The 26,365-nt window shown below is 40.2% G+C and overlaps 2 protein-coding genes across 4 annotated transcripts in view; one reads left to right on the plus strand and one right to left on the minus strand.

Annotated features, from left to right (window-relative positions):
• The window catches only part of CGGBP1 (CGG triplet repeat binding protein 1), a 29,725-nt gene extending 27,383 nt beyond the window's left edge, over window positions 1–2,342 (minus strand). The window contains exon 1 of one of the 2 annotated variants that reach the window (XR_012045973.1): window positions 2,157–2,256. The gene's annotated coding sequence lies outside the window, so the exon portion shown is untranslated. Of the gene's footprint in view, window positions 1–2,156; window positions 2,257–2,324 lie in introns of those variants that run through there. The other variant, XM_072885045.1, reaches the window with a different exon arrangement.
• A 521-nt stretch (window positions 2,343–2,863) lies between these two features.
• Window positions 2,864–26,365, plus strand: part of ZNF654 (zinc finger protein 654) — a 37,274-nt gene continuing 13,772 nt past the window's right edge. The window contains exons 1-5 of one of the 2 annotated variants that reach the window (XM_072884993.1): window positions 2,864–3,049; window positions 14,827–14,972; window positions 19,533–19,614; window positions 21,569–21,704; window positions 25,527–25,729. In XM_072884993.1, coding sequence (XP_072741094.1) covers window positions 2,918–3,049; window positions 14,827–14,972; window positions 19,533–19,614; window positions 21,569–21,704; window positions 25,527–25,729 — 699 coding nt within the window. In that variant the 5' untranslated portion in view covers window positions 2,864–2,917. Of the gene's footprint in view, window positions 3,050–14,826; window positions 14,973–19,532; window positions 19,615–20,728; window positions 21,232–21,568; window positions 21,705–25,526; window positions 25,730–26,365 lie in introns of those variants that run through there. The other variant, XM_072885000.1, reaches the window with a different exon arrangement.

The raw sequence follows: 26,365 nt of genomic DNA on the forward strand, positions 1-26,365 counted from the left end.
AAAAACCACCAAACCTGAGCTTTGTCAGCACTCATTTGGGAACACCCCGCACTCTTCCCTCAGCTCAAACCACAACTACTAGATGGAACCTTAACTCAGAGCCAAAAGCACATCTTTTTGTCATTGCAGCTAGAGACTGGTGAAACAGCCTAACATGAACAGAAACTTGCATACATTTCAATTCAAAATAAGAACCTGTATTTTCCAAGATGACAACTTCTCTGAGGAAAGTAACTAAGAGAGTTGGAGACTTTTTAACATCACTCTGAATTACACTATGTTACCAAAGCAGGAAATAACATAGTCAAGTGTACTAAAATCAAAGAGGACCCATTTCTTTTTTTGTTGTTGAGAAACAGGGTAGCTGGTGTAAATCTCAGCCAAGATAATTTAAGCCCTTTTCAAAGTAAAGTTGAAGTCAAGAAACAGCTCTGTTCAGGTTTGAGGTTTTCTGAGCACAATGATCATTCATTACATTAACTACCCACTTCCTTATCAAAAAATAGGGCAACAGATGTTTATTAAAAAATGTATTTTGGCAAATATTTTGAGGAAATATAATAGGCCGCCTGGGCATTTACTTACAAGTATGAATGACTTTGAATAATTTTGTATTGCCTATGCTCACAAGGCAGACTGAGAGATTGGAATACCTTAGATGTATTATTCTCTGTACTTATTTTGTTACATATGCAGAGTCTGCTGTTGCAACATTTTAAAAGATCTGCCTTTAAAAGACCAGAATTTCCAAACTAACTATAAGTTGAGCTTGTCCAGCTCTAAGGACTGAACGGAGTTTCTGCTGTCAAGAATGCCTTTTGCTTGCTCTGGAAATAGAGTAAAGGAACACAGAATTCAGTCTTCAAAATTGTCTTTTTTCTTAAACCACTGCCACACTAAGAGATGACATTCTTTTGAAAAAAAGGAGACCAAGATCTTGCTATCAGCTATTTTCCCAGTTTGGTTTTTTTTTTTTTCACTATTTGCTGCTTTCCAGAACTGTAAGTCTTGACTGATACTGCACGACACTACAGACTAAGATAAACAATCTTTTTTCAGCATCGATGGAACTTTTTTCAGTCTTTCTGTTGCTTTATGCAATTTATCCCCGTGAGTTTCCTAAGTAACCTAAGTTAAACTTTCCTAAGTTTCCTGAAATCAAGCAGAAAACAAGTCTTAACCTATCATAAACTTGTTGCTTAGGCTTCTGAAATGTCAGAACAAATCCCCTAACAAAGTATGTGTTTGCACTTAAGCTTTACCAAAATCCGTGGGAATTCTGTGAGCTACTACTGAAACACAGGATGTTTGGTGGGGTTTTTTTGTCTCAAGTTTTGGCGTGGATTCTTTGACGCCTGCTAACGCCTGAACTACTTCTGGGTTCCCCAGTGCAGGGGAAGGTGTGCGTGCAGACAAGGCATCCGGGACAGACACCCGATCTACCCTCTGCTACCCCTTCGAGGGAGGCAAGCTCTTCCCGAGCGGCGGGAGCCCTGGGGACGGGGGATGCCCTCGCCTGGGATAAAAAGCGTCCGGGCAGTCGGAGCCGCTACGTGTGCGCGGGAGCTGCTGGCCAGCCCGAGGAGTGCTTCAGGTGAGGAGCGAAACAAGCCTGCGTTTCCAGCCGCCGAACTGGTTTCGCTGTGACCGGCAGCCAGAACTCGATGTATTTATTCCCTAGGGTCTGGTCACCGGATTGACGGCGCCATTTAACCCGTGAGGGCCTCCGAGGAGCGGCGGGGTCCGCGCTCCACCGCCCCGCCGGCCGCCTCTCTCCTCTCCCTCCTCCGCCCGGGGGGGCTGCGGGAACGGCCCGGCCCGGCCCCCGGGGGCGGCGGCGGCGGCGGCGCACGCACCCCAGGCCTCGCCGCCCTCCCCCCCCCGCGGCGGCAGGCGGCAGACAGGTGCGGCCCCTCCCGCCCCGGCCCCGCCGCCCCGCCCCGCTCCGCTCCTGCCCCCGCCCGGCACGGCACGGCGGGTGTTTCCATGGCAGAGCCGGGAGGCGCCTCCGCAGGCGCCCCCGCGCCGACCGGCCCCGGGACGCCACAGCCGGCGGAGCGCGGCCCCGGGCGGGCCCCGCTGAGCCAGCGCCGCCCGCCGCGCCGCGCCGCGCCGCGCCCCGCCGGCCCCCGCCCGCCCCTGCCGGGCGCCGTTACCCGCTCCGGCCGCGCGGCCTCCCCACGCCCCGCCGGCCGGCGCCGCGCCGCCGCGGGGCTGCCGCCGCTCCTCCGCGCCGCCGCTGGGCCCCGCGCCGCGGGCCGGACGCGCCCCTCCGCCAACGGCCGCCGCGCAGCCAGCGCCGCGCCGCAGCCAGACGGACCTACCCACCCTGGCGGCCGCGGTAGGCGGGACCTAGCAACCCGCCTAGCAACCGCCGCGCCCGCCCGCCGCCCGCCTCCAGCCCGCCGCCACAGAACGGTCGAGCGGGAGAAGCCCCTCAGTGATTGGTTCCCCCTGGCCCGGGCGCGCGGGGATGGACGGCACTTTTGCCCAATTAGAAGTGGGGGGCGGGCGTCAGCGCCCTGATGGAGGTGTGCTCAGGCCAGTCAGAGTGCGCGAGGGCGACGGTGGCGTCTAGCGGACGGGGGCTTTGGCCAGTCGTCGGCAGGAGGCTGCGGAGGGAGGTGTAACAGACGGGATGCGCAGCCAATGGCAAGGGGGCGACAAAGTAACGAAGAGACTTTTGCTCCAATCGAAGGACGCTTCGGCGGGGCCGGGTGGAAGGGAGGAGCCGGAGGTCAGAGGTCATGAGCGAGTGCTCTCGTCGTTGGCCGTTGATCGGCACGGCGGCTGGCCCAATAGGAGCGCGGCGGGTGGGCGTGGCCGGACGTGAGGCGGCGGGGAGGGGGTCGCCCCTTCCGGCGTGGCGGGGCGGGGGCAGGGGGGTGCTCGGTACGCGCAGGGCGGCCGGAGCAGCATGGCGGAAGACGAGAGCGATCAGGAGTCGGAGCGGCTCAGTGAGGAGCTGGAGGCGCTGGTGACGCCGGGCCTGCCCGCCGGCCTGCCGGCTCTCCTCAACAGCCAGTATTACTGCCGCCGCTTCTGCCAGGTGAGTGCCGCCCCGCCCCCCCGGCCCGCTCCTCGCCCCTCCCCCCCGCGGGCGGGGGTGGGGCGCGGCGGGGCTCGGGCCCCCCCGGCCCCTCGGCGTGGCGGGGGAGCGGGCCGCCGCGGGGCCAGGGCCGCTGCCCCTCAGCCCTCCGCGGGGCGGGGGTCGGGCCGCTCCCCGGCGGCCTGGGGGCAGTGCCAGGGCAGGGCTGGGGGGTTAGCGGGGGAGGGGGCCCGGCCCGGCCCGGCCCGCTCCGCTCCGCTCCCGGGCCTTGAGGCGGAGAAGGGGAACGGAGGCGACGCCTGTCCGCCCGCGGGGGGCGGCCGGGTGCTGGCGCTGGGTGCCCCCGGCCCGGGGGGAGGGTGGAGGCCGGGGCGGGCGGGGGCTGGCAGGGAGGCTTGCGTGGGGGAGGGGCGGGAAGGGGCCTGCCGGCGGGGGGGCGGGAGCGGGCGAGGAAGAGCCGGGGGCGTCTGAGGGCGGCGGGGCCCCGCCGCGGCTGCGAGTCTTTGCCGCTGCTGGGCCCGGCGAAGCGGGACACGTGCGGTCGCGGCGGGGCTGCGGGCAAAGCAATTCCGGGTGGCTTGGCCTGGGCTGGCGAGTTGGGCGGGTGGCGGAGGGAGGGCGCGCCTCGGAAACTGCTCCCGTAGCGGTGGCTGAATTAGACCGAGGGGGTTTTGTTGTTTCTTTGAAAAGCAGCGTTTCTTCGTGCGGGCCCGGAATTCTTGTGCTCTTTGCGACCTCTTTATGTATGCCTTGTAGAGTAACAAGCGACAACAGGTTGCTTTTCCTAGTTGCCTTCATTGGCAGGTGTTGAGGAAACATTTAGGTATATTTCAGCCACACTACTTGCTCTTTTCAGAAACACAGTCTAGAGGGGTTTTGTATGCATTTACTTCGTTTCATCAACTTCTTGGCTGCTTACCTCACTGCTACGATTGTTTTCTTCCCTTTAAATAAATGCGTTTCTGTGTTCTTACTTTGTTCTTCCTGGTTTAGCATTCAATAAAACATCTATTTGAAATATTATTTACTGTAAGATGTGTTTAAAATCATCGCGGGTAGCATACTGCTCTGTAAATCCACAGGTTGCTTTTTGGTTTTATCGATCCCTTTATATTTTCTTCTTTTTAGTGATTTCGCTAAACTTAGTATGTGTGAAAAAAAATTGTGGAGCCAGTAAAAGGAGAAGTGAATGTTTTTGGAAGTATGGCGTAAACGACAATTGTAAGAAATCACAACCATATTTGATTAAGTTGGTAGGTTGGAAAGACATTTGCTTCTGCTGAACACCGAGAGTTTTATCTTAAATTTTTCTAGCTACACTTACTGAGTGTTGAATTCGTTGTATTAAGGAGGAGGTGTGGGCAGGGTGATGGCTTCATGTACTAATGCCAATCCCGTTTTCCAGACAAAGCTAGGAATTAGTAGGGAAGAGAAGAGAGCAAGACCAGGGAAGGAACTTTCCTATAAAATAATCATATCACAGTTAGTAATGGTAGAGTATCTAAATCATTTGACCTTGACTTCTCCTGCAGTTTCTTTTGTGTAGAAAGATTGCCAAGCCCTCTCCCCTACTTTTTGTTTTGTTTTGCTTCAAGTTTATGAACTCTCCACATGGGCAGCCAATGTTCCGAGTGTATAAAAGGCCTTGTTTCTTTTCTCTTAAATTTTCTTTTTAGCAATGCATCGTTTAAATAATCCTGAAGAACGTGAGTTAATATATTAACATTTTGTCTACAGGGATTTTTTTTGTTTGTTTTGTTTAAATTTGACCTGGTGTGATCAGCAGTCATGTGCTCACTCAAAATATAGTCTTCCATGTTTTGTTTAAGCATGTTTTATAGTGATGGATTCTTCTACTGATTTAACTATACAAATACAAGATCTTAACTAGTGTAGTGTACTGGTGTATAAAAAGCTAGTAGCTGTGTGACATTTGTGGTTTGACAACAAACGAAGTTGTGCGTGCTCCACGTTAGCTCATTTGCCCTCATGAGATTGACAGTGGTGTAATTATACTGGTCGATACATACCTGTACATACAGAGGGCTGATAGGCCCTCAGCCTATGTAATAAGTGATGAAGCATATTTATATTTCTTCCTCAGAAAGTATCATGAAGTTTAGGTCACCTCTGTCTCGTAACATTTGTTGTAAAACAAAACTTTTCACTTAAATACTGTGTCACTTTATTAGATTTAGCTGCTTCTTTTTTTCCTCTGGATATGTCTTTTTTTAGTGCAATTTCTCCCTTTGGCTCTAGTTTTTGTCAGAGCCTGTTGCTTTGTACTTTTCTATCCAGATCTTCTGAAGGTCATATTTGGCAGATCAAGCCTTCCCACCTCATTCCACTCCACACTGATAACACAATTTTGCTTGTCTTAATGGTTATTTGGCATTTCTAAGTGTCCTAGTTTGTCTCCTATATTCCTGTTTTTGTGTCGGAAGTTGAACAGCAGTTGTAGAAATAGTTGCTTAGCAATAATACTGTGAGTTTGAACTACCCTAAAGAAACATTTTTATTTTCAGAATAACAACCTATTAAAATATATGTCTGTGCTTCGATCATAGTGATGAAGCTTGGTGTCAGCTGAAAATAATATTGTTTAGACTGCTTATAGTTATGCTGCTGTATGAAGTATACGCACATCCACATCTCTCAGTAAGAGCGATAGGAAAAATGAAGCAAGGTGTAAAGCCTTTTTCGTCGGTAGAGCCATTTTCTGTAGATAGAAGCAAAGACCTCTTGACTGATCTTAAAGAGTAAGAGGGTGGCTTAGACCTTGACAAGCATTGGCATGCACATGTCTTTCATCCTTGAAGTATGTTAGAAAGGTAAAATATTTCTGTAAACAGCCAGGTTCAGTACTCTTGAGGCCTGGAGTATTGCAGCTGAACTTCACTTTCAGATAGTAGATTAAGTAACAGTTACAAAAGATGACTGGATTATCAGAGCGTTTTCCTTAAATATATGTGTAATCACAATTTGATGATACACGATGAAGTCAGAACCTGGAGTCTCTAAACCCATGCGTAGTTTCTGGGATCTCTTTTTGTATTGTAGGTGTGCATGGTCATACAGAGTCATTACAGCCTGAATCTTCCCAGACAAAGTGGAATAAAATGTTTTCTTAGATTGTTATTTGAGATTGATAACATGGGTAAAACAAAAATCAAGATTTCTGTGGTTGGGAATGAAAAGGGACTGTTGGAAGATAAGTGCCCAGCTTATGCATCTCAGCAGCTGTTTCTACGTTACTTTCTAAAAACTACTGATCTGGTATTTCTTCCCGTTTGTGAAGTTTGCCGTGTGTTGAAACCACTTACATGTTGGGAAAAGCAAGTCTACTGTTCCCAACTTTGACAAGCAAAAGAACAAGGCATCTGTAACTACTTTGTAGGTTTAAAGAAATGTGAAGGGTGGTACCTAGCAGAAAGCCCCTCAGTCTAAACATTTGGAAGAGCTTCATGAGTTTCAACTTATGTTATATGCAGAATTTGAAATTCTTTCATGAGATATCTCAGAGACCAGAGCCATTGAGAGGTTCCTGTGTGAGTGCGATACAAATGATGAAGGGCAGAGAAAATAGTGTAGATGGTTGCTTTTTGGTATGAGGGTGGAGGGAGTACTTTTATAATTAGAAGGATGAATTTCCAAATTTACTTGATTTTCAAACAGACCTTAGCAGCGAGCTGGAAAATGGATATAGCTTACTTCATTGCACTTGAAGTGGGTATAGTTTTATCAACTAGCTTGAAATTTTCTCTTCAGAATCTTTTCTCATAACATCAAGTACTATCAAAATATTACAAGTTACTCCCAGCATTTCTGTCGTTGTCCACATGGCTGCGTGACTGTACTAGATGTTATTTTATGTTGTTCGGTACTGACTGAAATAAACACAAGGTGAGTCTGATCTAAAGTAACAGGGTAATACTGTGAGGGGTAAACACTACTCGATCTGTTCTTACTGTGGCATCAGCTTGCGGCCTTCCAGTATGATCTGACTTCCTGAAATAAAGATTACCTAGTTTGCTTACATTAATTGGTGGTATCTTGAGTCACTGCTAGAAAAATAATTCTTGGGTTTATAAACTCAAAAGCTGAGAAGCAAAATTTAGTAACACACTAGAGAAGATAGTGTTTCCTGGATTTATTTTAGTAGGCAAAAAAAATACAGGGGTGTATGACTCAACTGTTGTCTGTCTTGCTTTGTGGGGATGAAGGTAGAAAAAGAGACACGTCTTTGAATGTTTGTTCTTCTGATTTGGGGTTTAATACATTTTCACGCTTTTTGTGATGTGTTTAAATTTGAAAGTACTTGCTTTTGAACTTCAAGCCAACAGTTGTTAAGTTGCTTTTATAGTTTATACCACAAAAAAAAAACCCCACCCCTTTAGGTTATGCCAGACTTTTATTTTACTAGGTTTTGGACTTTTGGGATCCATATTTGATCTCCTTACATCGTTTTAAAGTTTAGCTACACGAATCTTGCTCCCATGGGTACTAGTAGTGGAAAGTGATCTCTTCAATCACTTTGAAGCTTAGTTCTCTGAGAAGGTATAGTTTGTAATTTTTAACCACCTATGTTCTCTTGTAATGATTTCTGGTGTTCTAGGGTGGTTTTTTGTAGCTTCCTGGATAAATATGCTTTATACTTGTTAATGGCTCAAATTTTGAGAACACCATTGAAAGTCTTTGACATTTGCCTTATTTGACTGACGTTTTTCGGGTTGTTTTTAAATGTGTGGCATTGCTAGTTACATGAATGCTTAAAAAAGGGTAAACCATACATTGCAGTAACTAAATTTATCTGTGTATCAAAGAATAACATAACTACTTGAAACCGTTTAAATTTAAAAATTAACCTGTCGTCGTGTTCTCTATTTACTGGGTCTTTTTTCCATGCTTGGCTGGTGAAAACAAGCATATTCAATTTGCTAGTTAGCAGTTTAGTATTGTGCTGCTTGAGATTCAAGTGAAGTCCAGGTTTGGAAGGAAATCCTAACAAAACAGCTGTGGCAAGCACCAGGTCGTGTTTCCTCCCAAACTGAATGCCAAGTGTGAGCATTCAGTTCTGTTGAGGATTACCTGCTTGCAAAGAAGGGTGTCCTGGGTTAGGTGGTGGCACTCTTTCCTTTGACACTTGATGGGAAACCTGATAAGCCACTGTCATGCAAGACTAGGTTGTGGTATATTTAGTGCATTTGGCTGTTTTCAGTCAGCTTCTTGGGAGAATTCACGATGGTATTTGAGTTGCAACCTCTTTATTTGCAGATGGGTAGGCTGAAGTAGTCAGTCTTCAGTGCTCTTGTCTTGTCATTAACATTATAAAGTCTTTTCTTATTCACATACTTCTCTCTCAGTACTGGCTTCTCCTCAGCTTTTGTGCCTGCTGTCCTTTTAGCTTTACCCTGAGAAATTATCTCCCTGTTTTAAAAGTGGAATTAAGGACTTAGTATTTTAAAGAAGGAAACATTGCACAGATGTACAAATATGTTGTATACTTTTGTTGATCTTTGTAACATTTTTCTCTTACCACTTGTTTGGAGCTTTTCTGAGTTTAGCTTGTGTATGAAAATAAGCTTTTGAGTTTTGCTCGGAAAAATATGTCAAGATTGTAACTTATAAAGGAGTTGCAGGTTTTTATACCTAAAAAGAAGGATCTCCATTGAATGATGCTTCTTGTAGCATAGTCTCTCTGATAGCCTTGCTATGCGGACTTTTTCAAGTTAGAAAAGGCACGCTTATTGCGGTAGGTAATGCAAAAATCAAAAAGTTAAGTCCTTTTGGGTAGCAGTAGCTCAGATGAGGGAAAGAAGTAATTGTACTTTTTACATGAAACGCATCTTGAGTTGTGTTTTACTAATATCACTGGTGAACTGGACATATGCATTCATGTGTGCGTTCACAAGATTGTCAGTTCTCTCTTCCATATATAATCAAAACAATTCCTTAAATCAGTTGACACTCACTGGGGGGGGGGGCAAGGCTAATCAAAAGGTGAGGAGGAATATTACTTCTTTTCAATATAAATATTTTCAGTCATAAAATCTTACACAGGCACATTTACTACAGTGCTACAGGTAGCCCAAACTGCTTTTCTAGGATTAATATATAGATTAATATGTAGTTTTCACTGTTGTGCAAGTGACAGACTGTAAATATGTATGGAAACTGGTTCTTTGGGTAGCTAAATGTAATGGGTATATGGAACCCAGTCTTAGATATTGTTCTTGCCTCAAGCAAGCTGAGGAAATGGATGAGATTTCGGTGATGAAGGGTTGGGGGAAGCATTTAGCTTTAAGGGTAGAGCTTTGGCAGAAACTTGTCTCATAGGATGTGTCATGCTGTTGCTGGGTGATGTTTTTTCTTTTGCCAGAAGTGTGATTATGTTTGGTTACTCCTTATGTAATATTCACATGTGAATTGCAGTAAAGCCATTGCTTACGTCCTTTTTTTTTTTTCAGTTACAAGTTTAAAATGGCTTTATAGGGTGTATCTGTTAAGTAATGTTTTATGTTATCTTAAAATCTTAAGGCCTTTTCTACTTTTTATTTGGATAATGGAATCCTTTTTTGTAAGGACACAGTTAGCTTGTTTGTATGCAGAAACAGAACAAAATGCTCGTCATCCACTAAATAGGTTAAAAAGACAGTAAAAAAAAGTGATTATTTCTTGTGATGTTTCCAGGTAGAGTAAATTTAGTGTTACTCAAGTTCTCTTCCAGAACTGAACTTTGCTTTGGTACTTCTGCTGAACAGGGAACCATGGTAGGTGTTGCTTTTAATTATGGTTTTTAATTTTCAGGAAACTCAGTTTTTTTAAACATGCCCCTTTTTTGCTTGGCATTTTAAATCCTTTTTGGTTTGTTCTATTCTGTGACAACCACTATATTTGCTTATTATAACAAATGACAACCACTATATTTGCCATCTAGCTTTCTTTTTCTGAAAACTATAAACAGAAGTGTTTGCAGAACTGTTGTGGTTTTAATCCTGTGGTGACTTCCTTTACTGGTAAATCTCACAAAAAGTTATGGGAATAACTTAATTTAAAATCCTAATCATGACAAAACTTTTAAATCGGTGGGATTTGTTTCTTTTTAGTTTCTTTTTTTGTTGTGGGGAGGGACAGGAAGAGCTGTAGCAACTTCAGGCCTAGCACTGCATAAAACATTTTTTTCTTGTGTCCTGCGTATTTGCAAATCTAGTTATTTGCAATGTTATTTCTCTTAAGTGTCTGGAATATAGTCAAATCACTATATATGTATATTTAATAATTTAAAATATATGTGTATATTTAATCAGTTAAAACATAATATACCAGGAAAAATTATTTTTTTCATTGGTTTAGGTCTTTAATTACTACATTTTTATTTTCAGGGTTGGCTGCTTTATCTGTGTGCTTAGCAACCGCTTATAGGAGACTGATAAGTCTGGTCTTGATTTTGCACTTAATAGGACACGTCTGAATCATGGATTTTCCTCTGAGTTACTCAAACATATTAAAGAAGGGGAAGTAGTGTATTGGTGTGGGAGAAAGGTGGAGTTTAATTGGGAGGGGGGTGTCAGAAAGATGCTTCAGCCTCCCTCTTCAGTATCTGAGTCTGCACTGAATGAGAAAAGCAAGACAAAAGGCCGCAGTTTCTTCATGGGTGGTAGTAATTTAAAAGGTAAATACAGACAGAGGAATGATGCATGGAGAGTCTTTAAGTATATAAAAATTGCACCCTAACAGAATTCTTGCAAGGGAATTGTTGCAGAAAGTCACATAAAAATGTCACCTCCCTTCTGGTTTTCTGCACTGTGTATTGAACAAAGAACAGGCCACTTTGTTTTGACAATGTTATGTGCTTCTTGTTTGGCTGACTTCATTAGTCAGAAATTAGTGTGCTTGTTAAAAATGTGCTGATAAACATAAACTTTATTTAAAGCATTTAGGACTCAAGCAGCGTAATCTATCTGATTTTCTGAAGTGCTCTGGTGATACTTCACAACATGAGGGTGAACATATGCATGTCCCTTTGAACGATGTCAGAAGTGGTAAAGTTTTTTGTGTTTTTTTATTTGTTTTGGGCGTTCTTTTTGGTATAAACCTTTACCTATGTTCTGGTTTACAGTCCTGTTTCAAAGCATGGCATGCTGAGTATTTTGAACAAAAAAAGGTGTTTGTAGTTAATAGAAAAAGCTATTCTATGAGATCACTTAAAAACAGACATTGAAGTATATGTAGAATTGTAAAACAAACATATGTTATTTTCCTCCACCACCACCCCTTCCATATAAAATGTGTGTGGAGTGTGGTTTGGAATTTATTTTGTGCTTAGTTTAGCTTTTTCTCTCCCCATCCCCCGTCCCCCCCCCATCTCTTACTGGTGATTGTTGCAAGTCTGCTGAGAAATGACCAATTTTAGACTCCCCCCCCCCCCCGGACTGACAAATGCATGATTTCAGCTATCCATACTCAGAAAAAGAGTAGGCTATTCATATTCTTCCTGACCAGTTTGGGGTGGGGGGGGGCTGTTGTCGTGAATCTTTCATGGATACATTTGAGTTGCAGACTAACTGCCTAACTAAGGCAATGTTGCTGTTGTGGTGTCTTCCGTTCTGTTCTGCCTCTGGCACTTCTGTGGCAGAGTGGCAGGCCAGTTCAGAGAGCTGATGCAGACAGTGACTGGTGGCTTTTTTTGGGAGAGGAGACTGTTCTCTGCCAGTTAGTTCCTGAACTAGTTTGCTTTGGGTTCAGATGAGTGCTGTAGGTGCAGCAAGGGCAACTAGTAGGACTGTATAGGCCTTTGTAAAGTGTGGGCAGTAGGGCTGCACCTTTCAGAGACTACAGTCTCTGCAGCATTATCGTCAGCATGAGCCTTTGTTGTATTGCTTTTGAATGCTGATTAGTTGCAGAAGCAATACACTGACATTAGGACCAGAATCTTATCAAAAGTTCGTATATGCCTAACCAAAGAGTGAGACGAGCAAATACAGTAACTTTCCCCTCTCTAAGTATTTTCAGTTCAGCTAATTTACTGCAGTTAGTAACTTTTGGTGTATATCTCTTTCAGCTCATGCAGCCTCTTTCAACTCATGTAGCCATTCAGCATCCACAGCATCCCTTTAGTAAGGAGCTCCACAGCTTAATTGCACACTGTGTGAAGAACTACCTCCTGTAATTTATTTTGATCCTGCTTGCCAACCTTGGTGTCCCCCCTGCACTTGTCCTTTCTTTGCAACCTAAAGTGTCCTAGTTAGCTGCATTGATCCTTACGTGAAATTTGTTTTGCTACTTAGCATTTATTGCCTTCCTTCGAAACTTTTTTTAGGCCTTCTGTATTCTCTTTTGAGATAAGAATGGGTAGGTAGCAAACCAGCATGCAATTTTATAGATGTGGGGATGTGCTATGGTTTTGAGCAGTTAACACTGTGCTTTGTTTTATCTTATTACTCTCCTAATACTTAATTTGCTTTCTTGGCCACTGTGGTGAGCATTGAGGTGATTTTTCACTAAAACATCTACCATAGTAACACAGTCTTGCTCTTGGTTGGTAATTGTCAGTTTGAAGGCCTTCATATTACGTGTTAAGATTGTTTTATTCATCAAATATCACTTGTCTATGCTGAATTTCCTCGCTCACTGTCATAGATCCTTTCTACAGTTCTTGACAGTTAGCACTTTATGCTACCAAGAAAAAAAGCCAGTATCATCACAAAATGTTGTCTCATTGCTTGCAATCATTTATGAACGTATCTATACTGTGCCTCTCAGGTCAAAGTGTTGTGAAACACCATAGTGGGAGCTGATGTTTTATTTCTACTTTTGTTTGACCATTTGGAGACTAAAAATCACTAAAGGACGTTCATTCTCTCTGTCTACTTTGTTTCTTCTAAGGCTTTTGTGTTTTCCTATACAAGGGACCTTGTTAAAAGTATTTCAAAGTACTTGCAATAGATGTGTGAGGCGGTACTATTTTATAAAGTGTTTATTCTTCCTTGTAAGAGGAAGAATATTTATCTACAAGTCTGCTAATTCTCTTCCAGTTGACCTAGATATTTGCTGCATTAAGCTAACAGATTTTTCAAATGGGAATTATTAAAATAAATTTGGTGGAAAGTCAAAATCTACTTACAAAATATAAATCAGTCTCAGTTGTTGTTGGTCAGGAGAAAAAATTACCAGTTCCATTATCAGTAACTGCTTTGCTTTGGAGCAGCTATAACCAAACTGTCAGAAATGGGACACGGGCCTGTTCATGTTGCAGAGCCTTAAACAAAGTTAGGCACACAGCTTTGGAACTAAAAATGTAGGCCACTTAACCTGACTTATAAGCCCTTTATTTGGTTCATGGGGAATTAGACAAATCTAAGTGGGATTCACAGACTTTTAAGTCAGAAAGGAATCCTGAAGAGGGATATGTCTGATTTTTGGTTTAGTCTATGCTTTTTTGAGATAGGTGGCCAGGTGTAACTAGGATTGGCACTTTATGGCTTTCTTGAAGCCAGGTACTTGTCTCTTCTGTATGCTATGGAGTGAGCGCTTTACTTTTCTCTTTACAACATGGCTGATGGCATTGTGTTTCCCCACCTGCTTCTCACTTGATCTCAGGACGTAGGAGGTCTCAGTTAGGTTTCCTCAACTGGAGAATAGTGCTCTAGGCCCTGCAGTGCAGCTAGTCCACTCTTCTGCTTATATTGAAGCTGTGCCATTATGATGAAAAAAATAAGGCAAGAGTAAGTGAGCAAAGGGAGCCTGACTGTAGTGCAATGAGATAAGCTATGTGCCAGAGCAAGGAAGAAATACGGTTTTCAGTCTGCTTAGAATACTGCTTATGAGTCACGCCTTAGCTGTTGATTAAAGGAGGAGAGACGACCCAAAGGGCTTGGCCTTCTCCTTGCAGGGGGACTGCGGCATAACGACTAGTCTGTCACAGAATTGGTGGGTGCCTTTAGAGACAACTGTTTTATTGCTGTGCTTTATGCTGAACTTGGTGCTGTGTGTTTTATACATGGAGTACTCTAAATGGACTGGGCCTTTCAGAGGACTTCAGCGTAGGGATACTCCTGTAGAAATATCAGATGGTGTTGGGTTATTGAGCCTCCCAATGTGGGCATAGGCAGTGCCAGAAATTTGCATTTATTAATACAAACAAGATTGACTGTATGACCAGGCAAGGATTTTTCTCCATTTTCTCCATTAAAACACCTATTTTTCACCTTCATGTTTCTCTATAAATAGTGATGCAGTTCTGTAACTGTAGATCATGGCATAACTAGCCTTAGTTCCACCATATGGATCAAAAAGGCCAAATTTACTTATTTGATCAGATAAGAAGGGGTGACTGGTATGTTTGTGCCTTCCTCTGCTGATGTAAAGTCTAGAGAGTGCAGGCTAGTCGTTCCCCTCTTTGAAAGTTTTAAAATGGAATGTCTGGATATTGTTATAGACTCTCTAATTTGTATCCTCTTGCAAAATAAAGACTTGTGTTTAAATGCAGAGTGTAATATCTGCTGTGATACTATGTAAGAAGAATGTATTTCCTGCCTTACCCTCTGAAAAGAATAGTTGAAGGTCCTTTAGTGGTATATCTTTTATAATATAAGTCATAAAGGTTTTGTTTGTTTGTTTTATTTGATAACACAAAATGGTCAGGTGTTTTGGTTACAAATCCTGCTTCTGAGGGAGAAGGAGGGGAGGTAAACTAGGTGCAATATTAAGTAGTTATTATTTCTGACTAAAGAGAATGTTTTCCACTGTAATATATATTTCAATGTTTTTGTTGTTAGGTTGTTGAAGACTATGCTGGAAGATGGCAGGTTCCTTTGCCCCAGCTTCAGGTGCTTCAGACGGCGCTCTGTTGTTTCACGTCTGCCTGTGTATCATTCCCAGCTGAATGTGAGCATGTACAATACGTATTGAGTAGCCTAGCTTTGTAAGTACATCTTTTTTTAATTATTATTATGTTATTACTTCCTTTACAATATAGACTGTCTGTGTTACTCTTATAATAGCAATAGGGTTGCAGAGATCATCAAAGCTTTTAAGAGTGGTTTTGCCAGGTGACGTAGCTATGTGGAACCAAGAATTGCTAACTGAGGATACAAAATCTAGAATTTAGTTTAGTCTTTTTATGTCCTTGTTAAATATTCAAGTCAGGTGTTTCAATGTTGTGTCATAAGGGTTTTCTAGAATAATCTAAAGAAATAAGTGATCACCTTACAGACGTCTTCTTGGAAAATCTTATTTTGGAGTATTTGAAGACCAACCTTTGTCAGTACGTAATTGCAAATAATTTATCTAAAGTTTTTACTGTTGTGCCTCTAGTGATGTAATAAGCTAAGTATTTGTTAAGATAAATTTCTTGTAGTGTTTAAGAAATTAGTCAATTTTAAAATGGATTTTTGTTTGAGTCATCAAAATGCTTATGGGAATGACTTGTTATACAGTTAACTGACCAAAAGTGATATTCAACTTAAAGAACTGCAGAATGTTAGGTCATAAATCTTGCTATAATCTCGATTTTCTTGATGCATTGGTGGTTTTCCCACATGAAGGCTGAAAGTGTCAGGGTAATGATTAGTAGATAAGTAAAAGTCCCATTTCTTTCTTGCTCTAAAAACCTACTTTCAGGTTTCAAAACCTCAATGTTGAATGGAAGCAAAAAAAAAAAAAAATCTTGAAGTGAGTTAGGTATACTTAGCCAAGATGCAATGTACTCTATCTTCGCTCAGCAGATGGGGACAAAAACCTAAAAGCTACCTTTATTGAGAGTTTGGTTTAAGTGAATGAGAGTTATTTGTCCAGCTGGTTAAACTGGTTTCTTGTTGAGCAGTGCTTTCAAATACAGCTCGGTATCTCAGTTCAGAATTTGGTGTGGAAATGTCTTGCTCCTGCCTCATCTAGTCATCAGAAGTGAATGCTCTCTTAGTCTTCCTCTCTTAGTTTACTTGGTCGGGAGGACTGGGTTGCTTATCCTTTCCACTGTTCTTGAGCTATTAGTACTTAGGAGGCAAGGCTTTATTCTGTACACTTAGAGTATATGCTATCTCTAAGTGTTGGTGAAACTTCACCAAAGAGATTTACTGTTTTTTGTGTGTGTGAAACTATTTGACATTGGGACTATTTATGGATTTCTAAGACCACGATTTTTTAAAACTGGAATGCCTAGGTATCAGAGAATGACTAGCAGTTGCATCAAAACATTGTGACCTCTTTTTTTACACTAGTTTTTAGAAAAAACTCATAAAGTTCAAACCACGCTTTTATATACTTTTAAATACCAAAGCTTGGGAGGAAAAAAGATAGAAATTCAGGTATTTGTTGTATGTAGGGTGGTCACTTCCTGGTAATCCAGAAGTGAATTGGTTGCTGAGTTCCTGTCACCCTTGTCTATCTTGGGTTTTGGAGCTGGGGCACTGGGATTTTCTTCCATTCTAGAATGCCAGCTCATTTTTCCTTCTGGAAAAACTATGCATGCTGGTTGCATGTGATATCATAAAGGGATCCTGGGACTTAGTAGTTGCAGTTACCTGGGAAACCTTGCTTGAATCTCTTTTGAAAATTTGGTGTATATTAAGTCTTAGTTCTTGGAGAGCAAAAGTCTGTCTGACTGTATTGTCATACTTGAGTAAGATTTCCTTCGTAACCAGACAATAAACTATTAACAATAATGACTGTTGCATTTCCTATGCTTACTAGCCTTGCTATTCATCACAAATGAAGCAGCATCTGTATTGCCATTAATATCAGGGGGGTTTAATAATGGTGCCATCATACTAGTGTTCTTAGGCAATCTTCTGATGCCAGTAATATCAAAGTAGTGATGTGATAAATCTAGAAGCACCATTATTATAAATGGGTGGATGCAAATGTGGATGTGCAATGCTGCAGACTGGTTTAAGATAACAGGGCCAAGCTGTAATTGACTATAGTAATTTCAACTGAATGGAGACTGGTGATGAGGAAATATAAATATTTTGATAGCTTCCTTTATTAGTCTGATAAGAGTGTGGAGCAGGTCCATTGAAAGGGAAGAAAACTGTAGTTTATACTTGTTCGCTATTAATTTCCAGATTTTTTTTTTTTGGTCAAGATCCTATTGTCTTTATATCAGTCAAAGCAAATAAAAACGGATGCATGCATCATTTGCTATAACTAGTTTTGTCTTATTATTTAAGTTCCAGTTTGGCTGCTTTCCAGATCGTGACATGACTCATGCCTGACCTCTTCTGAGAGTCAAGTATGCTGCAAAATTTTGTTTATCAACATGAAATGAGAGAATGTTTTTCAGAACAAAGTACTTATTTGGGTACTGGTTGTTTTTTCATTCCATATTTGAGTTGAGATTCAAGGACCTAATCTGGAGAAAAATTCTGTCATTGAACATAATGAATGTGTATCTTAAATTTTCTAGGTCTGTCTTTGGCATAGTTTGTCACTAGTTAGGAAAAAAATTACTGCAGCATAATCTAAAGGATTTTTTTATACTTTTGGATTATCCCCATACAAAACTTCATTTTGTTTATGTGAATAAACATATCTTTTAATGCCCAGTATTTCTGAAAATGTTACAGAGAGGAAAAATTGCCTTAAGTCTGCTCTTTAACTTCTTTTGAATTAGCTTTATTAAAAAGGATACATTTTGTAGGAATACTTTGAGTGTTAACTACAAATATATTGAAGTTTGACTTTAAATTTGGGGATAACTGCACTGAATTTAATTGTTCTGCAAAAGAGTTCTTTGTCCAGCTGTTCATGAAAATCTGCCTTTTGTTTTAAGAACTGTCACAACAAAAGACTAAGTGCTGTAGTTGGGAAAGAAGTTGCCATCAGTAAGATCTTGACTCAAAAACCTGTAGGTTGGAAGAGTGCTGGAACCTCTTTCAGGAGTCATTTTCCACCTTCTCCCTCTCTGCGTCCTTATTCTCCCTGTTCATTTGGAAAAAATGTCTAGAATAATCTTAAAGAAAATTATTCATATTTTCTTCTGTTATGAGACCAAAGCCTTTGCCGTTCAGTTCTGTTCCTAAAATGCCCTAGATGCATACTTTTCCTTTCAGTACTCTTTCACTACTATCTTTCCCTCTGAGAGTCACTCAGTTATTGCCTGCTTCTCATGACTTTCTCAACCAGCAATTGCAGATTGTGTTAGTGCAGTGCTTGGTAGTTACCTTTTTCCAAATAGAAATTAAATTTCTCAGAATCTTAAGGCAGAGCAATAGCAGGTGCACTGGAGCTGTCTGCAGATCCATGAGATCCAACTACCTAGTTTTTGGTTGAATTGGCTGAGTTGCAAGTATTATCTGAAAGTATGCTTCTGTAAGTGAAGACCTAAACTGAGGTCTGGAAAGCTACTTTTTACCACCCTCTCTGATTCTGCTATCAGGATTGTTTGTCTCAGTCACTGTGTTAAAAATAAATAAAATGCTAGACAAGTATTTTAAGATGATGGAAAACATGGAGGCCACAAGTCAGTTTGAATCTAGGCTGCTGTTGGAAGAATCAGTCCTGCCTTCTCCCTCATCTGCCACCTCTTTTGAGGTAACACTTGTGAATTCATGTTGCTGCATGTAGACCAGATTTGCTTAAAAACTTGTTGGTGGTAAAACTGAAGTTTTATCAATTACTTTGAATGCCACACGGAAGATGAATGTAGTTCCATTTGCATATTTGCACAAAAGCTCCCCCTTTGAAAATAATCTTCAAAGGCTTTTATTTGGAAATATGAAATTAATAGCACCTTTAAACCTGCATCTTCATAGAGACACTTCAATGGGCATTACAGCAAGACAGGCTGAAATGGAATAAAATGTGTTAGTAGAAAGTGCTTATCATACTTGAAAATATGAAATGTTGGGAATCTGCATTCACATTAAGTTACTATTCCTTGAATGTAACTCCTTATACACTGTGCATACTATAGTAATTTTACAGTTGTCCTCTTTCTTCCTCAAAATTGCTGCATATCTGACAAATGCTTTGGCTTTTGAGGAAGAGTCACTTTTGTAACGGTGAATGGGGAACAGCAGTATGGAGGACATAAGAGTTCTTGAGGGAGAAGATCAGGCAGGTACTGTCAGTCTAAATGTCCTGAACTTATGAAAAAGGTGCGGCAGAAGGGATTTGAAGTTGTGCTTAAGTATAATCTGTTTTATTACTGATTTGGCCTTGTTAGCTTATCTATAGCTGTATTGTATTTGTGACTTGATGCCTGATGAAAAAATGTGTTTGAAGTGTGTGTGTGTAAGTCTAACTGCCAAAATCCAGCACAAAATAACAGACCAACATAAAGTTTTTGAAATATGAGTTGCATTTAGAGAGTGTTGGTGTTAGCCAAACTTTTTAGAGCAACTCTGGCATGGGCACGGGTCTAGAACTTCTGCAAATCCTAATTTTGCTTTTAGTGCTGTGAAAACTAATAGACTTACAGTAGTTTCATTTTTTGAATTAACATTTTTAGTTTGGTTGACTTGTCACTACTTCTGTTTTTTAGGAGTTTTTTTGAATTGCTGCTGTTCTTTGGAAAGGATGAGTTCTATGAAGATCCTTTGAAAGATATTTTAGGTTCAATCCAGGTAGTGTTGCCTACTTTCATAAAAACCTTTAATATTATTTTAGTACATATAAAGACAGTTTTTGTGCATATATAACCTGGAGGAAACATGCCATTATAGTGAAAGAAGGTAGCTGCTTTGCTTACATCTATACCCAAAGGGGAAAAAAGAAGGGGGATATTTGAAGAGAAAGCCATTTATTCTTACATTTATCATCAGTATTGCTCTTTGAATCTACTTGGACTAAGTAAAATATACTTCTCTTTGTCTGTAATACCGCTCTTGTTAAAGGCACATTTTGTGCATTTCCCATGTGGAAGAGGGAAGCTTTGCTTGTTTATATCTAATTAGAACTTAATGTCATCCAGTGTTGCATACCAGTTCATTATGTGAAACCTCAAGTTTCCCTCTGCGGTTTTAAACAGTAAATTTGAAATTGAAGCTCTATCTTAATGAACTCTTCAGGTCAGCATAAACTTGCATTGTTTAAAACTGTTGTACTCTTGGCTAGACTGGGACAAGTTTTTGTATGGCTATATACAAATGCATAAAATAAATTATCCTGGGTTTAAAAAAAACTTACCTTTTTTTGCAGATAAGTCTTTTTGACCTGAACTGATTTTGAGAGTTGAGTTCACTGCAAGGGAACACAAGCACTTGTGCCACAATGAGAGGAGACTTTGTTGTAGGGGAAGAAAGGATTAAAAACAGGCTTGTTTCTCCTGTTAATACAGTCATGGAACTGCAGTTTGAAAAACATCTATCCCTTTGTTATTTTTATGTTGATACCTGTTTGTTACTGCTGCTACAAATTAATGTGTCAGCACTATTTACCTTAATTGTCAAACCAGCAGCAATTACATGCTTGATTAGAATTGGTGGACAAATGGAGTCAAGAAGTGGCTTAGCAGCCTCAGGAATGGGTAGGGTCTCTTGCAGAAGAGTAATGGGACATTTTGGCAGTCCTGCAATAATTGGTTTTCAAAAACAGTCTATGAACAAGAAAGAATTTAGGGAAAAGTGTGATGTATAATGCTTTCTTCTCTGTGCTTTTGTATTACAATTCTCAATTGCCTTGACTTTTAAACAATGAATGTATTAAAATATATCTTTACATAATTTTCTAGATAAAGAATTTCTGAATTGGTTGTGTAACCAAACTAGTAGTGAAAACCATTGTTTCAGTTACTTAACCATTTTTTACCATCAAACACATTCATCTGAATATAAAAGAAAAAAATTGAGTTGAAGCTAAAAGAATGTACAACAAAAAAGCATATGTGAAGTTGATTGTATGTGCATAGAAGCCATTCTTCAACTACATCTTTTTGTTTCAAAATTAGATACCTTTTTCTTGTGATTAAAGTTCTACTGTTGATTAACATTAATGTTGACGCTTTTACCAGCAAATAATGGGGCGGGGAACTTGGTATACATGAAAATCATGGGTGGCTAAAACATTCCAGATTATTTTAGGCAAGCATAATTTCTGTTATGTAGAGATTTGGAGAAAAATGGTTGCTTGAGGGCTGGTGACTCACATGGCTTAATTCACTTTTTACCTTGTAGAATTCAGACACCATCACTGGATCACAAATCCAGCGTCAACATGTCTAAATCTGTGCAGACTAGCATGAGGTGAAGACTTCTCCCACAGTGTGTGCCAGTAATATATCTAATTCAAGGAAAGGCGTTTTTGCATTGTTATGCAAATGAAAAACTCTTGCTGGGTGCCTGTAGAGGACTGAGCATTCTGACTTCCACAGTTCTGTATTACTGTTTTTAGAGAATATAAGTTGTTGCTTTAGGGCTTTGTGTAGGCCTGGTCAATAAAAGACTTTGTAGCTTGAATTGTTGACTGAGGAAATATTTAAACACGCATGAGTTTTCTTGTTTCTTATCTTTTGGATGGCTTAAATTTATTTTTAGACAACATTTTTTTCTTCTTTCTAATTGTTTTTCTTTTTACATATAGGAATGTCAGAACCTTCTAAATAGATACAGAAATATGAACCTGGAGCTAGTGACTCGCATCATCCGAGATGGTGGACCATGGGAGGATCCCGTATTACAAGCAATTCTTAAAGCAAAGCCTGTATCACAGGAATTAGGTATTTCATTTACCACGTTAATTTTTTAGAGTACTGAAAAATGTGTTGAATTATGCTTTTTTCATATTAGGGTCAGGTGTTGTCAGCTGGCGTTGCACAAAATCCAACTATTTTTTCTGTAGTAAAATGTAACGGTCCTTTTTTATTTGAAAGAAAACTACATTTCTTTGCTAGTAGTTTAAGTCTACTTTATAGTGTAGAGATTAGATTATTCAGATACAAGAGGCTACTGAGCAGTTACTTATAAAATGAATTTACCAAATCCAGGTGTTCAACCCCTGAAAGAACATGGAGAGTGACTTGACTTCAGTTAGGCTACTGAAGTAACATAATCGGGGAGGACCTGATGTGTATTTCTGTCTCATGGTACTCTGACTCATTTAATTTTTCTTTTAAATACTTGGGCTTGTGGCTTTTCTTGGTTCTGTTTAGGAATGAGACCTGTGACTACACCTGATAGCTGCTTTCTGATTATGTATGTGTAATTCCTAGAGTTGGGAGTAGGAGAAAGATTTCTGTTCAGGCTGCAGAGTAAACCAGCATTTTTGACAGTGTGTGGAAACAAACATTACCAGAATGTTAATGAAAGTTCATAAGGGGAAAATATCTAATCTACAGTAAAGTCTTTACTAACATGTTATGTGATCTTTGCTATCAGTGTTCACAGAGGACCTCTTATAGGTTGTTTCTATTTCATAGTGATAGAAAATACTAGTTTTTCTCTAGTTATGATGGTGTAATGCATGATTCAAATTCATTGCTGTGTTTACGACGTGTTCATTCTGTAGAGAGAGGAAGAGGACTATAGAGTCAGAACAGCTCAGTGAGCTGCCTCCTTAACCAGAGAAAGTATTTTGATAGCAAATTAACATGATTAAGTGGGTAGTCTTTGTCTCTCTTGTGAAGCAAGCACTTGAGCAATATAGTTTACCCATTATTTTTATTATGTATCTGATAAACTTCTAGTCAAATACCTACAGAAACAAAATGAAAACAAAGGTTATCCTTGTTTTGTTCTGCATTGCATGACAAACTCTAGAAGTTTTGGTGGTTATGATCTGAAGTTAGGTCTCAGTCTCTCCAGCAAAGAATTAGTTTAGTCCTTTGCCTTAATGATTCCCTTGATCATCATGAAGCTTTTATATGATGGGTAACAGTTTGAGGATTTTTACTTAGTTTTAACCTGGCAGAGTAGGAATGAGACTGCCTGTTGTCACTAGATGATCATTTTGTTTCCTTTTGTTGCAGGCCACATCTCCTTCCCCTCTGCTGAGGTATATTCTTCCTCCTTTTATCTTCTGATATCCCCACACACGCCCTTGACATATCTCATCTGTGATGACAAACATTTTATTTTAGATAATATCTTTTGGAAGCTTTTTCTTTCTTGTCTCACTTCCTCTAAAATCTGATTCTTGTGAAGTCTTACACAAAGCAAACATTCTGTGCTGCTTTAGAGGCTGGCAGTGTTTGGTGTATATTTTGAAACTTGGCCATATAGTTCCCTCAGGGATCACTATTTTAAATGAGGAAAACTGCCTATTATTGCTGAATCACCAACCATTACTTGCAAAAGTCAGTCTGATAAATGTGTACTGTGTGAACTACATAATCCTGTCTTGGACGCATTAATTACATGGCGAAGCTTACGCCAAGACAAACCTTGCTGTGTCTGTCTTGCATGACTTGTAATATACTTTGAGATGTTGGGGTCTATTTTGAGATGGCTGGAAAGGAAGGCAGTCTTTGGGTTTAAAGAAAGATAGCAGGGTTGAAACATAGGAGCAATAAACTTCTAATAGATTAGGGAGAATAAAACAGCCTACTGTGAACATCTAGAAGAGTATCGTAGACAGAGGTACACTCAGACGTAAGCAGTTAATTAGTTTCTAAGCTGATGGTTGGTATCTATCGCTCTAAAGCAAAGCACCGCACATGCTGCCTGGACAAGAATAGATGTTTTCCCCAAGCCGTTTTTAATGTATCACAGACTTGGCTAAATGCCACTATAGTTAGCAACTGTCTTTTGCTTGGAGGGTTAGAAGAGCTGTAAATGCTGCCTTGGGAAAAGAGGACATTCCACTACAGGGAGGGAGCACAGTCCTGCCAGTGGTGTAGCTGGAACTCGTAGTCTGTTTAAAAACAGTGATGGAGGGTATAGGAGACCCCCTTCCCTGGGAGCTCATGCTGTCAGAAGTGGGAATCTCATTTATGGAGCAGAGGGGCATACTGACCTAACAGTTCCCCACACAAAAAGTGGGAATGATATAACAGGTTAACCTGTATTGTGGACTGCAGCCTTCCCTCGTTTGAGGGAAAGGGATGTTACAGCCAGTTATATGTGCAGCATTTTCTTAACGTTAGCACATAACAAAAGCTAAGTATTTCTGGCCTAATTTTTCAATGTGAATATTCAGTAGTCTGTTGGGTAATGTTTGCATATGAAACTGATGACTGGGTTTATTATCATAAGTATGTTAATTCAACAGAGGAGAGGCCTAGAGAAATCCTGTTTCTGAGCATAAGGAATGCCTTTCGAACCAGACGTCCTTTAAAAAAAAAGTTCAAATGAAAGTTTGTTCTACAAGTAATCTTTTTATTTTGGGAAAAATTTTTCTCTTAGCTATTCAGATTGTGGTTTTCAGTAACCACTTCTATTTTTTTAATCATTTTAAATGTCACTTTAAGTTGCTTGTAACTTTCTTAATACAGGTTCCTTCTAAGGTATAAACTTCCCATGCTCACTTCTAGCCTTCATTGACTTTAAATTGACAGTATCTTTTCTTTTTTCTTTTTTTAAAATATGAAACACTGTACAGTACTACAGGGTATGCACTAGAAATTGTGGGGTTTTAACTCTTCCTTTTAAGGTAGTTGTTGAGAACATAAGAGGAAGATCAGGCCATACTGTCCAATACATTACAGAAATGTTAACACACTGTTAACACCTCAGAGTGTGCATTTACTTGACAAGATGCAAACAATTCTCAAAATAAAAGCAGCATTATTGCATTTTGTACCCTTGAGTAATTTTTTAATCCTAAGAGACAATAGAATCTGTGTGATCTTTTATAATAGAGATCTAAAGCATGTCTTCTATGTATTTCCCAATAATTTCCCAATTACTTAAATGTTAAGTATTTTGAGTATCTCAGTTGAAACAATTTCATTCAAATGTTAGCTTTAAGATTAGCTTTTAGATCTGAAAAACAGATTTCCAGAAATCAGGACCTAGAATTTAAAGGTATTTAGGGATTTAGAATTGTTCCCAGTAGCACTTTTAGAGGAAGAAAAAGTGTATTTTCCACTTCTCCAAGCAAAATCAAGGTGTTCAAAGCTACTTAAAGCAACAGCATGTGAATTCTAGTTAACTTTTTCACCACTCCAAGCTCTTCCATTTTAATGGATAATGAGTATCCTGAGTTGTTTGAAATATTTGTAATTATAGTGTTGGAAGTGATGTTGTACTTCTGACAATCACCCAGATTCCAGTGCTGAGAAAGGGAATTTTCTTTCTCAAAAATGTTCGTATCTGCTTCTATATAGTGTATATTTTACTGATCCTTTGCAGCACCTTGCGTTGATCTGTTAGAAACAAAATACTGAATTAGATTACTGGTGTAAGAAAAATAACAATTTCTGTTTTCAAGCAGAAGGACAGATTCTTGATGGTATTTAATTTAATATATGATAGCTTCTTTAGCAGAGCCTTTTTTATATTATTTGTTGACATTGCACTATTAAAAACAACATTACAATTAAATATATTTGTTGTTTGGACTTCATATTCTAATTGCCTTTAAATCTTTCTTTTCTGTACAGTTAACAAATATTTAAGCTCTGAAAATCCACTGTTCTTTGAACTACGTGCCAGATACCTTATTGCCTGTGAACGCATCCCTGAGGCAATGGCTCTTATCAAATCTTGCATAAATCATCCAGATATCAGTAAAGATCTGTATTTCCATCAAGCTCTTTTCACCTGTCTTTATATGTCACCATTAGAAGATCAGCTATTCCAGGAGGTATTGTTTGTCAGTATACATTTTTTTTAATGAAGTGGTACATTATACTTACTGTATACAAGTTGTCAAGAGGAGCATATGGAACTCTGTTTTTGTAGAACCAAATGTCATAAAATCAGGCAACTACACTGGTGTTGGTTAACTTAGTGCTGGCTTAAGCTTTGAAAAGTTAAATGTTAAGCACCTACAAATCTTGTTGACCTAAATGCAATTTTTTGGTCAAGTTTACTTGTAGATATATTCCCTAAATAACTTGAGTCATTAATATTTTGTAAGTTCAGTGTATTGACTATTTTACTGTTGACTATTATTCTAGCAAAAGCACTTGAGCCTAATTGATGTCAGTCCAGTGTTTTGTACATTATATAGTTTTGTTAGCTTTAAAGTTTTTTTTAATGATGCCCCAGTATGTAAAATGACACTCTGGCTGTATGTGGCCCTATCTTTACCACTGATAGTGCTTACTAGATAACAATGCTTTTCTTAACCTTGTTTTGATAACAAGCTACCATCATGCAAAAAAGTGCTTTTGTGTAGTCTTTCAATTTCTCAGACAATTACTCTGATTATCGTTACTCTAAGAAATATGAAAGAGATCTAAATATCTCCAAAATCTCTATTTACAGACCTATACAA

This window comes from Ciconia boyciana, chromosome 1 (genome assembly GCF_034638445.1).
Source record: "Ciconia boyciana chromosome 1, ASM3463844v1, whole genome shotgun sequence".
Lineage (NCBI taxonomy): Eukaryota > Metazoa > Chordata > Aves > Ciconiiformes > Ciconiidae > Ciconia > Ciconia boyciana.